The following is a 13172-nucleotide window of genomic DNA, read 5'->3' on the forward strand; positions in this document are numbered from 1 at the left end:
ACGAAATTGCGTCAGCCAGTGATTGTCAAGCAAATAACTGTCGGTCTCATGGTAATTGACCGTTAATTAACATAAAAACATTTAGCATCTCCTGGCTTCCACACATAGCCTACAAGCCATTTTTAAAAGTCTAATAAATCCATGTAATATGGCCTACAACTTCACAGTAAATCCATCATTTATTTTAGACAGGTCTAAAGAAGCATGATATGAAGAAAAGAAGAAAAGAAAAGCATACACTATTTCAGAAGAAAAGTAAAGCATACTCTGAGTTGTCCTCCATAAGATGGAGCCGGAGAGGATGGCAGACGTTTTAGGTGCCCCCGGCCGATTGTGTTTTTTGTTCGTTTATGTGTGTTGTTTAACTTATTTTTGTACTTATTTTGTACATAATGTTGCCGCTACTGTCTCTTATGACCGAAAATAACTTCTAGACATCACGACTGCGATTACTCACCATGGAATAGCAGAGTCCTCTTTTTCCTTTCACGACTCTGACGAGCCAGATGCAAAGGATACACTTCTTCCTCGGGAACAGGCCCCGATCCCCGTGATCTGCGTGAAGTGGAGGTGAAGGTCGGGCTGCCTTCTAAAAATTCTTAGGCGATCGAATAAACCCCCACTTCAATCCATTCTATTAGCCAAATTGTTGGACAATAAAATCAATGAGATACGCAGAAGATTAAACTACCAAGGGACATTAAAAACTGTAACGTGGCTGAACGTCAACAACATCAACATTCAGCTGGCTGGTTATGCTGCGGTCTATGTATTTTTGTAAACAACAGCCGGTGCACGATATCTAAGGAAGTCTCAAGCTATTGCTCACTTAAGGTAGAGTTTCTCATGATAAGCTGTAGACCACACTACCTACCGAGAGAGTTTTCATCTATATTCTTTGTAGCTGTTTACATACCACCACAATCAGAGGCTGGCACTGAGAGAGCATTGAATGAGCTGTATTCCGCCATAAGCAAACAGGAAAATGCTCACCCAGACGCGGTTCTCCTAGTAGGGACTTTAATGCAGGGAAACTTAAATCCCTTTTACCAAATTTCTATCAGCATGTTAAATGTGCAACCAGAGGAATAAAAACTCTGGACCACCTATACTCACACACAGACACATACAAAGCTCTCCCTCGCCCTCCATTTGGCAAATCTGACCAAAATTCTATCCTCCTGATTCCTGCTTACAAGCAAAACTTAAAGCAGGAAGCACCAGTGACTAGATCAATAAAAAAAGTGGTCAGAGGAAGCAGATGCTAAGCTACAGGAATGTTTTGCTAGCACAGATTGGAATATGTTCCGATGGCATTGAGGAGTACACCACATCAGTCATTGGCTTCATCAATAAGTGTTTTGATGACGTCGTCCCCACAGTGACTGAACGTACATACCCCAACCAGAAGCCATGGATTACAGGCAGCATCTGCTCTGAGCTAAAGGCTAGAGCTGCCGCTTTCAAGGAGCGGGACTCTAACCCGGAAGCTTATAAGAAATCCCGCTATGCCCTCCGACGAACCATCAAACAGGCAAAGCGTCAATACAAGGCTAAGATCGAATCGTACTGCACCGGCTCTGACGCTCGTCGGATGTGGCAGGGCTTGCAAACCATTACAGACTACAAATGGAAGCACAACCGAGAGCTGCCCAGTGACACAAGCCTAGCAGACGAGCTAAACTACTTCTAAGACCGCTTCGAGGCAAATAATACTGAAACATGCATGATAGCACCAGCTGTTCCGGAAGACTGTGTGATCACGCTCTCCACAGCCGATGTGAGTAAGACCTTTAAACAGGTCAACATTCACACGACCGTGGGGCCAGACGGACTACCAGGACGTGTACTGCATGCATGCGCTGACCAACTGGCAAGTGTCATCACTGACATTTTCGACCTCTCCCTGTCCGAGTCTGTAATACAAACATGTTTCAAGCAGACCACCATAGTCCCTGTGCCCAAGAACACTAAGGTAACCTGCCTAAATGACAACCGACCTGCAGCACTCACGTCTGTAGCCATGAAGTGCCTTGAAAGGCTGGTCATGGCTCAGATCAATACCATCATCCCAGAAACCCTAGACCCACTCCAATTTGCATACCGCCCCAACAGATCCACAGATGATGCAATATCTATTGCACACTGCCCATTACACACTGCCCTGTCCCACCTGGACAAAAGGAAAACCTATGTGAGAATTCACTGACTACAGCGTTCAACACAATAGTGTTCAACACAATAGTGCCCTCAAAGCTCATCAACAAGCTAAGGTCCTTGGGACTAAACACTTCCCTCTGCAGCTGCATCCTGGACTTCCTGACGGGCCGCCCTCAGTTGGTAAGGGTAGGTAACAACACATCCGCCACGCTGATCCTCAACACAGGGCCCCTCAGGGGTGCGTGCTCAGTCCCCTCCTGTACTCCCTGTTCACTCATGACTGCACTGCACGACTCCAACACCATCATTAAATTTGCCGATGACACAACAGTGGTGGCATGATCACCGACAACGGCGAGACAGCCTATAGGGAGGAGGTCAGAGACCTGGTCATGTGGTACCAGGACATCAACCTCTCCCTCAACGTGACAAAGGAGATGATTGTGGACTACAGGAAAAGGAGGACCAAGCATGCCCCCATTCTCATCGACGGGGCTGCAGTGGAGCAGGTTGAGAGCTTCAAGTTCCTTGGTGTCCACATCACCAACAAACTAACATGGTCCAATCGCACCAATATGGTCATGAAGAGGGCACGACAAAACCTATCCCCACTCAGGAGACTGAAAAGATTTGGCATGGGTCCTCAGATCCTCAAAAGGTTCTACAGCTGCACCATCGAGAGCATCCTGACTGGTTGCATCACTGCCTGGTATGGCCACTTCTCAGCCTCCGACCGCAAGGCACTACAAAGGGTAGTGCGAACAGCCCAGTACATCACTGGGGCCAAGCTTCCTGCCATCCAGGACCTCTATACAAGGCAGTGTCAGAGGAAGGCCTTAAAAATTGTCAAAGACTCCAGCCACTCTGGTCATAGACTGTTCTCTCTGCTACCGCATGGCAAGCGGTACCGGAGCACCAAGTCTAGGTCCAAGAGGCTTCTTAACAGCTTCTACCCTCAATCCATAAGACTCCTGAATATCTAGTCAAATTTTACCCAGACTATTTGCAGTGCCCCCACCCCCTCTCATCCCCTCTTTACACCACTGCTACTCTCTGTTGTCATCTATGCATAGTCACTTTAATAACTCTACCTACATGTACACACTACCTCAAATAACCGGTGCCCCAGCACATTGACCATGGATCGGTACCCACCTGTATATGGTCTCGCTATTGTTATTTCACTGCTGCTCTTTAATTACTTGTTACTTTTATCTCTTATTCTCATCTGTATTTTTTTAAACTGCATTGTCGGTTAGGGGCTCATAAGTAAGCATTCCACTGTAAGGTCTACCTGTTGTATTCAGCGCATGTGACTAATAACTGTCACGTTCTGACCTTAGTTTTTTTGTTATTTCTTTGTTTTAGTATGGTCAGGGCGTGAGTTGGGTGGGTTATCTATGTTCGTTTTTCTATGTTGGTTTTTTCGTTTGGCCTGGTATGATTCTCAATCAGAGGCAGGTTGTCTCTGATTGAGAATCATACTTAGGTAGCCTTTTTCCACCTGTGTTTCGTGGGTGTTTATTTTCTGTGTCTGTGTGGAACTGTTTCGGTTGGTTATTTCATGTGTCGTTTATTGTTTTGTTTCAGTGTTCGATTGTTTTAATAAAGAGCATGTCACGTTCCTGACCGGTTTTCTGTTATTTTGTATGTGTTTGACGGTCAGGGCGTGAGTTTGGGTGGGTAGTCTATGTTATGTGTTTCTATGTTTGTTTAAGGGTGACCTGATATGGCTCTCAATTAGAGGCAGGTGGTTTTCATTTCCTCTGATTGAGAGTCATATTAAGGTAGGTGTTTTCACATTGTGTGTTGTGAGTGGTTGTCTCCTGTGTCTGTGTTTGTCGCGCCACACGGGACTGTCTCGGTTTGTTTGTACGTTCGTTCTTTTGTGTAGTCTGTTTTTCCGGTTCGTGCGTTCTTCGTTACATGTAAGTTCTTACGTTCTGGTCAGTCTACATTCGTTTTGTTATTTTGTAAATTATCAAGTGTATTTCGTGTCTGTCTTCGTCTTGCAATAAATCATTATGTCATTTCACAACGCTGCGTTTTGGTCGAATCCCTGCTCCTCCTCTTCGGATGAAGAGGAGGAGGAAAGCCGTTACAGAGCATGAACACGTGCCACGCTGCACATTGGTCCTCCGATCCTTACTACTCCTCCTCGTTAGAGGAGGAGGAAGACAGCCGTTACAATAACATTTGATTTGATGTTAGGTCCTGATGTAGCTATTCCAAATAGCTGTGGGCTACACTAGTTCATTTAGCAGACAAGATTTGCTTATAATTCCATGGCATTATTTAATATTATTTTATAGTATGGCTAATACAATGGAGCATAAGTAATAAAACATAAATATTTTATCCAAATGATTTGAGGGTGTGTGTACATTCAGCAATTCTGTGTGAGAAGTTAACAAAGAAATAGGTACTCATATAAGATTAATTTAGAGTTATTAATGTAACTTTAGTTGTTCTACAAACGTTGAGCTATATGTTTTGATTTGTAATACATTGTAAGGCTGCATGATGACTGTGCACACTCCAATAGTCTCTCATTCACAATATGACAAGCACTTGATAATGCCTCGTATTTCACGGTGGCATCCCCTTTGTGGCCGTAATGCACCCTAAAAAAATTCATGCCTTTTGCGGTCCGGAGTGCTGCATTGTGCCCTTCACCCTGAGTGTGCTGCGCAACCCGTCAGGATGCTCTTGATGTTGCAGCTGTAGAACCTTTTGAGGATCTCAGGACCCATGCCAAATCTTTTTAGTTTCCTGAGGGGGAATAGGCTTTGTCGTGCCCTCTTCACGACTGTCTTGGTGTGTTTGGACCAATCTAGTTTGTTGTTGATGTGGACACCAAGGAATTTGAAGCTCTCAACCTGCTCCACTACAGCCCCGTCGATGAGAATGGGGACGTGCTCGGTGCTCCTTTTCCTGTAGTCCACAATCATCTCCTTAGTCTTGGTTACGTTGAGGGATAGGTTGTTATTCTGGCACCACCCGGCCAGGTCTCTGACCTCCTCCCTATAGGCTGTCTCGTTGTTGTCGGTGATCAGGCCTACCACTGTTGTGTCGTCAGCAAACTTAATGATGGTGTTGGAGTCGTGCCTGGCCATGCAGTCGTGGGTGAACAGGGAGTACAGGAGGGGACTGAGCACGTACCCCTGGGGAGCTCCAGTGTTGAGGATCAGAGTGGCAGATGTGCTACCCACCCTCACCACCTGGGGGTGCCCTGTCAGAAAGTTTTTATGCAATGTGGCTGACACAGCAGATCAGAACATTTAGCTTAAAATGTTGATGAACTATGAGGCTATTTCTTCACATTATAAGCGCAGCAATGCGCACGTGGTAGTAGGCTATAAGCGTGAATGTTGCATTAGCGGAAAACACCATTATCAAAAGTGACCGCAAATGCAAATATGCATGTAACGCTTTTATTATAAAGTATGCGTTTTTATGATGAAAACTATCTTCCCCAAACGTGAAACTCACGCGCTGCTTATATATGCCAGTTAGGCTCTGCACCCCTTGTAAAGCTGATTAATGTGGTTCACTTTAAGAAGTTATTTGGCCACTTTAGTGATACAAACCTTATTAAAACATATAGGCCTATGGGGTAGGCTACAGTACATGCAGTATGCGACTATGATTTGAAAAAGTCAACAAAAAAAGGCATTGTTTCTTATGCTGGGCATCATTCACAAGTGATGATATATACAGTTGAAGTCGGAAGTTTACATACACTTAGGTTGGAGTTTTTCAACTAACCACATATTTCTTGTTAACAAACTATAGCTTTGTGCATGACACAAGTAATTTTCCCAACAATTGTTTACAGACAGATTATTTCACTTATAATTCACTGTATCACAATTCCAGTGGGTCAGAAAATTCCAGAAAATGATGTCATGGCTTTAGAAGCTTCTGATAGGCAATCATCATTTGAGTCAATTGGAGGTGTACCTGTGGATGTATTTCAAGGCCTACCTTCAATCTCAGTGCCTCTTTGCTTGACATCAAAATAAATCAGACAAGACCTCAGAAAAAAATTGTAGACCTCCACAAGGGGGGTGCATCCTTGGGAGCAATTTCCAAACGCCTGAAGGTACCATAGTACGCAAGTATAAACACCATGGGACCACGCAGCCGTCATATCGCTCAGGAAGGAGATGCATTCTGTCTCCTAGAGATGAACGTACTTTGGTGCGAAAAGTGCAAATCAATCTCAGAAAATCAGCAAAGGACCTTGTGAAGATGCTGGAGGAAACCGGTACAAAAGTATCTATATCCACAGTAAAACGAGTCCTATATCGACATAACCTGAAAGGCCGCTCAGCAAGGAAGAAGCCACTGCTCCAAAACCGCCATAAAAATGACAGCCTACGGTTTGCAACTGCACATGGGGACAAAGATCGTACTTTTTGGAGAAATGTCCTCTGGTCTGATGAAACAAAAATAGAACTGTTTGGCCATAATGACCATCGTTATGTTTGGAGGAAAAAGGGGAGGCTTGCAAGCCGAAGAACACCATCCCTACCGTGAAGCATGGGGGTGGCAGCATCATGTTGTGGGGGTGATTTGCTGCAGGACGGACTGGTGCACTTCACAAACTACGTGGGATCATGAGGAAGGAAACTTATGTGGATATATTGAAGCAACAATCTCAAGACATCAGTCAGGAAGTTAAAGCTTGGTTGCAAATGGGTCTTTCAAATGGACAATGGCCCCAAGCATACTTCCAAAGTTGTGGCAAAATGGCTTAAGGACAACAATAAAGTCAAGGTATTGGAGTGACCATCACAAAGTCCTGACCTCAATCCTATAGAAAATTTGTGGGCAGAACTGAAAAAGTGTGTGCAATCAAGGAGGCCTACAACCTGACTCTGTTACACCAGCTCTGTCAGGAGAAATGGGCCAAAATTCACCCAACTTATTGTGGGAAGAATTTTTACTAGGATTAAAGCAACTAGCTGCCACCAGCGCCCAGTTCGATGCAGCTGCCGAGTCAGAGAGAGGTGCCACGGTTACTCCTTCCAATCTGATTGGCAGCTAAAATTAAGACTTCTAAAAATACAGCCTGCCTTGGCTGAGGCTTGGAGAACTGACACATCCATATGCATGAGAACCGTGTTCCGTCTCCACTCTGTCTGTTAGCCGTGGACAGGCCATCTGCTCTGCTCTGCGGTGCTGAGCCTGAGTCCCAGGACACATCTTCGGGACACGTGACAGACTGAGCTATAAGGAGTCATGTGTACTATCTAATGATAGGCAATGCCCCCATGCCATATGGTGGCCTGGTCCAGTGCGGGAATACCAATATGATCACAATCGTCTTGAAGAACAATCTGGCCTAAATGGCCATGTCCTCCTATAATCTCTACCTGGCACAGCCAGAAGAGGACTGGCCACCTAACAGAGTCTGTTTCCTCTCTAGGTTTCTTCCTAGGCTCCTGCTTTTCTAGGGAGTTTTTCCTAGCTACTGTGCTTCTGCATCTGCAATATGCTTGCTCTTTCGGGTTTTAGGCTGGGTGTCTGTACAGCACTCTGTGACAACTTCTGTTGTAAAAAGGGCTTCAAAAAATAAATGTGATTGATTAATTGACTGACAATGTGTCATGGAGGTCAATACTACTTGTCTTACAAGTACTGTGTGTGTGGGCAAGTTGGTGTATGGCTATGTGTGTGTTTTTTTTTTGGTTTCTGTTTGTATGCACAGAGCAGGTAAACTACATGTGTGTATGTGTGCTCAGACATACCTGCATGTGTGTGTGTGTGTGTGTGTGTGTGTGTGTGTGTGTGTGTGTGTGTGTGTGTGTGTGTGTGTGTGTGTGTGTGTGTGTGTGTGTGTGTGTGTGTGTGTGTGGACCCACAAGCATATGTGTGTGGCTATATCTAGGCCTAAATGCTGCCACGTACCTGTTGGATGAAGACCTGTGCTCCTCGGGGGCTGAGCAGTAGGATGGCCCGTCTCAGTGTGTCCCTGTAGCGGTTGAGCTCCTCTGTCCTCATGGTGTTGAAGAGGTTCGAGAAGACCTTACTGATGTTCCTGTCCACTCTCTGTAGAGATACGTCCAGCCCCTGCCGAGACGTCTGGTCCAGGAAACCCTGTAGGCCGCGGATATCTGAGGGGAGGGAGGAGAGGCGGATGAGAGGAGTTGGACTGACTGGACTCAGAAAACCCATTGACTCTGAACTCGGAAACCCCTCCATCCTCCTGCAGATCCCTATGAGTAATTGAAGCTTAATGTATAGTTAGGCATCCATTGCACTTTCCACTCAGATTTCACTCAGATTCCCCTTTCAATGGCATATTCCAAATCAAAGTTTATTTGTCACGTGCGCTGAATACGTAGACCTTACAGTGAAATGCTTACATACCAACAGTGAGATTTTCAAGTAAAAAATAGGTATTAGGTGAACAATAGATAAGTAAAGAAATAAATACAACAGTAAAAATACAGTGAAAAATAACAGTAGCGAGGCTACATACAGGCACCGGTTAGTCGGGCTAATTGAGGTAGTATGTACATGTACTGTAGGTATTGTTAAAGTGACTATGCATATATGATAAACAGAGAGTAGCAGTAGCGTAAAAGAGGGGTTGGCGGGTGGTGGTTGGTGGGTGGCGGGTGGCGTGGTACAATGCAGATAGTCCAGGTAGCCAATGTGCGTGGGCACCGGTTATTCGTGCTAATTGAGGTAGTATGTACATGAATGTATAGTTAAAATGACTATGCATATATGATAAACAGAGAGTAGCAGCAGCGTAAAACAGGGGTTGGGGGGGCACACAATGCAGATAGTCCGGGTAGCCATTTGATTACCTGTTCAGGAGTCTTATGGCTTGGGGGTAAATACTGTTGAGATGCCTTTTGGTCCTAGACTTGGCACTCCGGTACCGCTTGCCATGCGGTAGTAGAGAGAACAGGCTATGACTGAGGTGGCTGGGGTCTTTGACTATTTTTAGGGCCTTCCTCTGACAACGCCTGGTGTAGAGGTCCTGGATGGCTGGCAGCTTAGCCTCAGTGATGTACTGGGCCTTACGCACTACTCTCTGTAGTGCCTTGCAGTCAGAGACAAAGCAGTGATGCAACCAGTCAGGATGCTCTCGATGTTGTAGTTGTAGAACCTTTTGAGGATCTGAGGACCCATGCCAAATCATTTAGTTTCCTGAGGGGGAATAGACTTTGTCGTGCCCTCCTCACAACTGTCTTGGTGTGTTTGGACCATTCTAGTTTGTTGGTGATGTGGACACCAAGGAACTTGAAGCTCTCAACCTGCTCCACTACAGCCCTGTCGATGAGAATGGGGGCATGCTCGGTCCTCGCTTTCCTGTAATCCATAATCATCTCCTTTGTCTTGATCACGTTGAGGGATAGGTTGTTATTCTGGCACCACCCGGCCAGGTCTCTGACCTCCTCCCTATAGGCTGTCTCGTTGTTGTCGGTGATCAGGCCTACCACTGTTGTATCATCTGCAAACTTTATGATGGTGTTGGAGTCGAGCCTGGTCATGCAGTCATGGGTGAACAGGGAGTACAGGAGGGGACTGAGCACGCACCCCTGAGGGGCTCCAGTGTTGAGGATCAGTGTGGTGGTGTTTCTACCTACTCTCACCACGTGGGGGCGGCCCGTCAGGTTGTCCAGGATCCAGTTGCAGAGGGAGGGAGTTTAGTCCCAGGATCCTTAGCTTAGTGATGAGCTTTGAGGGTACTATGGTGTTGAACGCTGAGCTGTAGTCAATAAATAGCATTCTCACGTAGGTGCTCTTTTTGTCCAGGTGGGAAAGGGCGGTGTGGAGTGCAATAGAGATTGCATCATCTCTGGATCTGTTTGGGCGGTATGTAAATTGGAGTGGGTCGAGGGTTTCTAGGATAATGTTGTTAATGTGAGCCATTACCAGCCTTTCAAAGCACTTCATGGCAACGGACGTGAGTGCTACTGGTCTGTAGTCATTCAGGCAGTATGCCTTAGTGTTCTTGGGCACTGGGACTATGGTGGTCTGCTTAAAACATGTTGGTATTACAGACTCAATCAGGGACATGTTGAAAATGTCAGTGAAGACACCTGCCAGTTGGTGAGCACATGCCCGGAGCACACGTCCTGGTAATCCGTCTGGCCCCGCGGCCTTGTAAATGTTGACCTGTTTAAAGGTCTTACTCACGTCGGCTGCGGAGGGAGTGATCACACAGTCGTCCGGAACAGCTGATGCTCTCATACATGCCTCTGTGTTGCTTGCCTCGAAGCAAGCATAGACGTGATTTAGCTCGTCTGGTAGGCTTGTTTCACTGTGCAGCTCGCGGCTGTGCTTCCCTTTGTAGTCTGTAATAGTTTGCAAGCCCTGCCACATAAGACGAACGTCGGAGCCGGTGTAGTACGATTCAATCTTAGCCCTGTATTGGCGCTTTGCCTGTTTGATGGTTTTTCTGATGGCATGGCAGGATTTCTTATAAGCTTCCGGGTTATAAATCCCGCACCTTGAAATCGACAGCTCTACCCTTTAGCTCTGTGCGAATGTTGCCTGTAATCCATGGTTTCTGGTTGGGGTATGTACATTCAGTCACTGTGGGGACGACGTCCTCGATGCACTTATTGATGAAGCCAGTGACTGATGTAGTGTACTCCTTAAAGCCATCGGAAGAATCCCGGAACATGTTCCAGTCTGTGCTAGCAAACAGTCTTGTAGTTTAGCATCTGCTTCATCTGACCACTTTTTTATAGACCGAATTTCTGGTGCTTCCTGTTTTAATATTTGCTTGTAAGCAGGAATCGGGAGGATAGAATTGTGGTCAGATTTACCAAATGGAGGGCGAGGGAGAGCTTTGTATGCGTCTCTGAGTGGAGTATAGGTGATCTAGAATGTTTTTCCCTCTTGTAGCGCATTTAACATGTTGATAGAAATTAGGTAAAACTGATTTAAGTTTCCTTGCATTAAAATCCCCAGCCACTAGGAGCGTCGCCTCTGGGTGTGCGGTTTCTTGTTTGCTTGTTTCCTTATACAGCTGACTCAGTGCAGTGGCTGACTGGTGGTAGATAAACAGCCACGAAAAGTATGGATGAAAACTTTCTTGGCAAATAGTGTGGTCTACACCTTATCATAAGATACTCTACTTCAGGTGAGCAAAATCTAGAGACTGAGACTTAGATTTTGTGCACCAGCTGTTCTTTACAAATATGCACAGACCGCCACCACTCGTCTTACCGGAGTGTGCTGTTCTATCTAGCCGGTGCAGCGTATATCCCGCTAGCTGAATATCCATGTCATCATTCAGCCACGATTCCGTGAAACATAAGATGTTACAGTTTCTGATGTCCCGTTGGTAGGATATTCGTGATCGTACCTCGTCAAATTTATTGTCCAATGATTGCACGTTGGCAAGTAATATTGACGGTAACGGCAGCTTTCCCACTCGCCTTTTGCGTATCCTTACGAGGCACCCCGCTAAATGACCTCTGTACCTGCGTCTCTTTCTCTTGCCAATGACGGGGATGTTGGTTTTGTCGGGTGTTCGAAGTACGTACTGTGCGTCCTGCTTGTTGAACAAAAAATCGTTGTCTAATCCGAGGTGAGTGATCGCTGTCCTGATATCCAGAAGCTCTTTTTTTGCCGTAAGATACGGTTGCAGAAACATTATGTACAAAATACGTTACAAATAACGTGGAAAAACCCCAATTGGTTGGGCGCCCGTAAAACTGCTGCCATTTCTTCCGGCGCCATTTTACAATATCTTGTACTAAATGTAAAAGTAAATGTAATCTTGTCACTGTGATTGTTACAACATGGTGCTTCTATTGTTAACCCATGACTAGAATACAAAAATAATGCATTCTCTACATGCTGACAAGGACTGTAATATACATAAATGCACACAAAAAACACCATGCTTTGAACTTTTGCAGTGTTTTGGCTTGAATAACAGCAGAACAGAACAGAGCAACCCTGATCCCACACTGTGGAGTAAATTGCCTGCCTGCCCATCTCCACTGTAGGCAGTTCAGTGAGTGTTCAGCTGAGGGAGAATTGTGGAGGAGGCCTGGGTAAATCAATGCTTACTTTATTGTGTTCTCGGGGCTTCTTACTCACAGTCCTAGCCTATCCGGTGGCTCTTGTAGCTAGCACCAAGGCCCCCTATATACAAGTCATTTCCCTTTGTTTAGAAGTCACAATTCAGCCCAGAATAGAGCGGTTTCATTGCTAGCATTACATCTTATTTGCATCATGTTGAATGCTCTTCTTGGTGTTATAACTTCTTCAGCTATCACCCAAGTGAGAACTTTGAAATGTCTGGGAAAGAGAGTTGTGTGGTGACAGGTGGGTTAATTTAAAAAAATTCTCCTTCTCCTCTAATCTATTTGGATTGACATGTGCCTTGTAGTGAGTTATGTTTGGCTGTCTAATGTACTCATGTGCTGCTTCCTCTCTCCGGAGTGACAAAAACTCTGCTTAGTCTATGTTTCCATGGTGAAAAAGGAGATAATACCAGGTCTTCTCAACAACGCTGGTTGTTATAGTCTCTACAAAACAACAACAAACTACAAACATGTCTCTCGCAATGACTTGTTGTTGATTCATCATGAAGGGTACAGTTAGCAGTTCCTTGTGGGGGATGCATTCCTCGTCAGAGAGAACCTGGAAATTATCTGTATTAATCAAGATGCTAGCACCACTTCTTGGCTTGAGGACGAGATTACTATGTCATACATATGACTGCTACTGTCTAATCTCTTTTCTTCCTGTAACCCCTGCAGGTAGCATTTCATGCCTTGCTGTGAAACTCATTACACTGTGCAGTTTGCATGTTTTTTTTCCTGTTATTTTATACCGTATGGATATTGTGAGACTTAAGGTTTTCACTTATATTTCACGTATAGGTAATATCAAACAGGACTGAAGTACTGTAACTCAACACCTGCAAATATAGAGTGATACATACTTTATGGTGGACCAGAATCGGGGGGAAACCCCAGAAACTGCTCCGTATCATTCAAAGCCTAACTGCGGTGGGATCGAGA

General features: G+C 45.3%; 1 protein-coding gene across 1 annotated transcript in view; it reads right to left on the reverse strand.

The window, feature by feature from the left end:
* Nucleotides 1–13172, reverse strand: part of grid1b (glutamate receptor, ionotropic, delta 1b) — a 433446-nt gene that overhangs the window by 142850 nt on the left and 277424 nt on the right. Inside the window, exon 4 of the mRNA XM_038990328.1 lies at nucleotides 8077–8282. Coding sequence (XP_038846256.1) covers nucleotides 8077–8282 — 206 coding nt within the window. The remainder of the gene's footprint in view (nucleotides 1–8076; nucleotides 8283–13172) is intronic.

This window comes from Salvelinus namaycush, chromosome 4 (assembly GCF_016432855.1).
Source record: "Salvelinus namaycush isolate Seneca chromosome 4, SaNama_1.0, whole genome shotgun sequence".
NCBI lineage: Eukaryota > Metazoa > Chordata > Actinopteri > Salmoniformes > Salmonidae > Salvelinus > Salvelinus namaycush.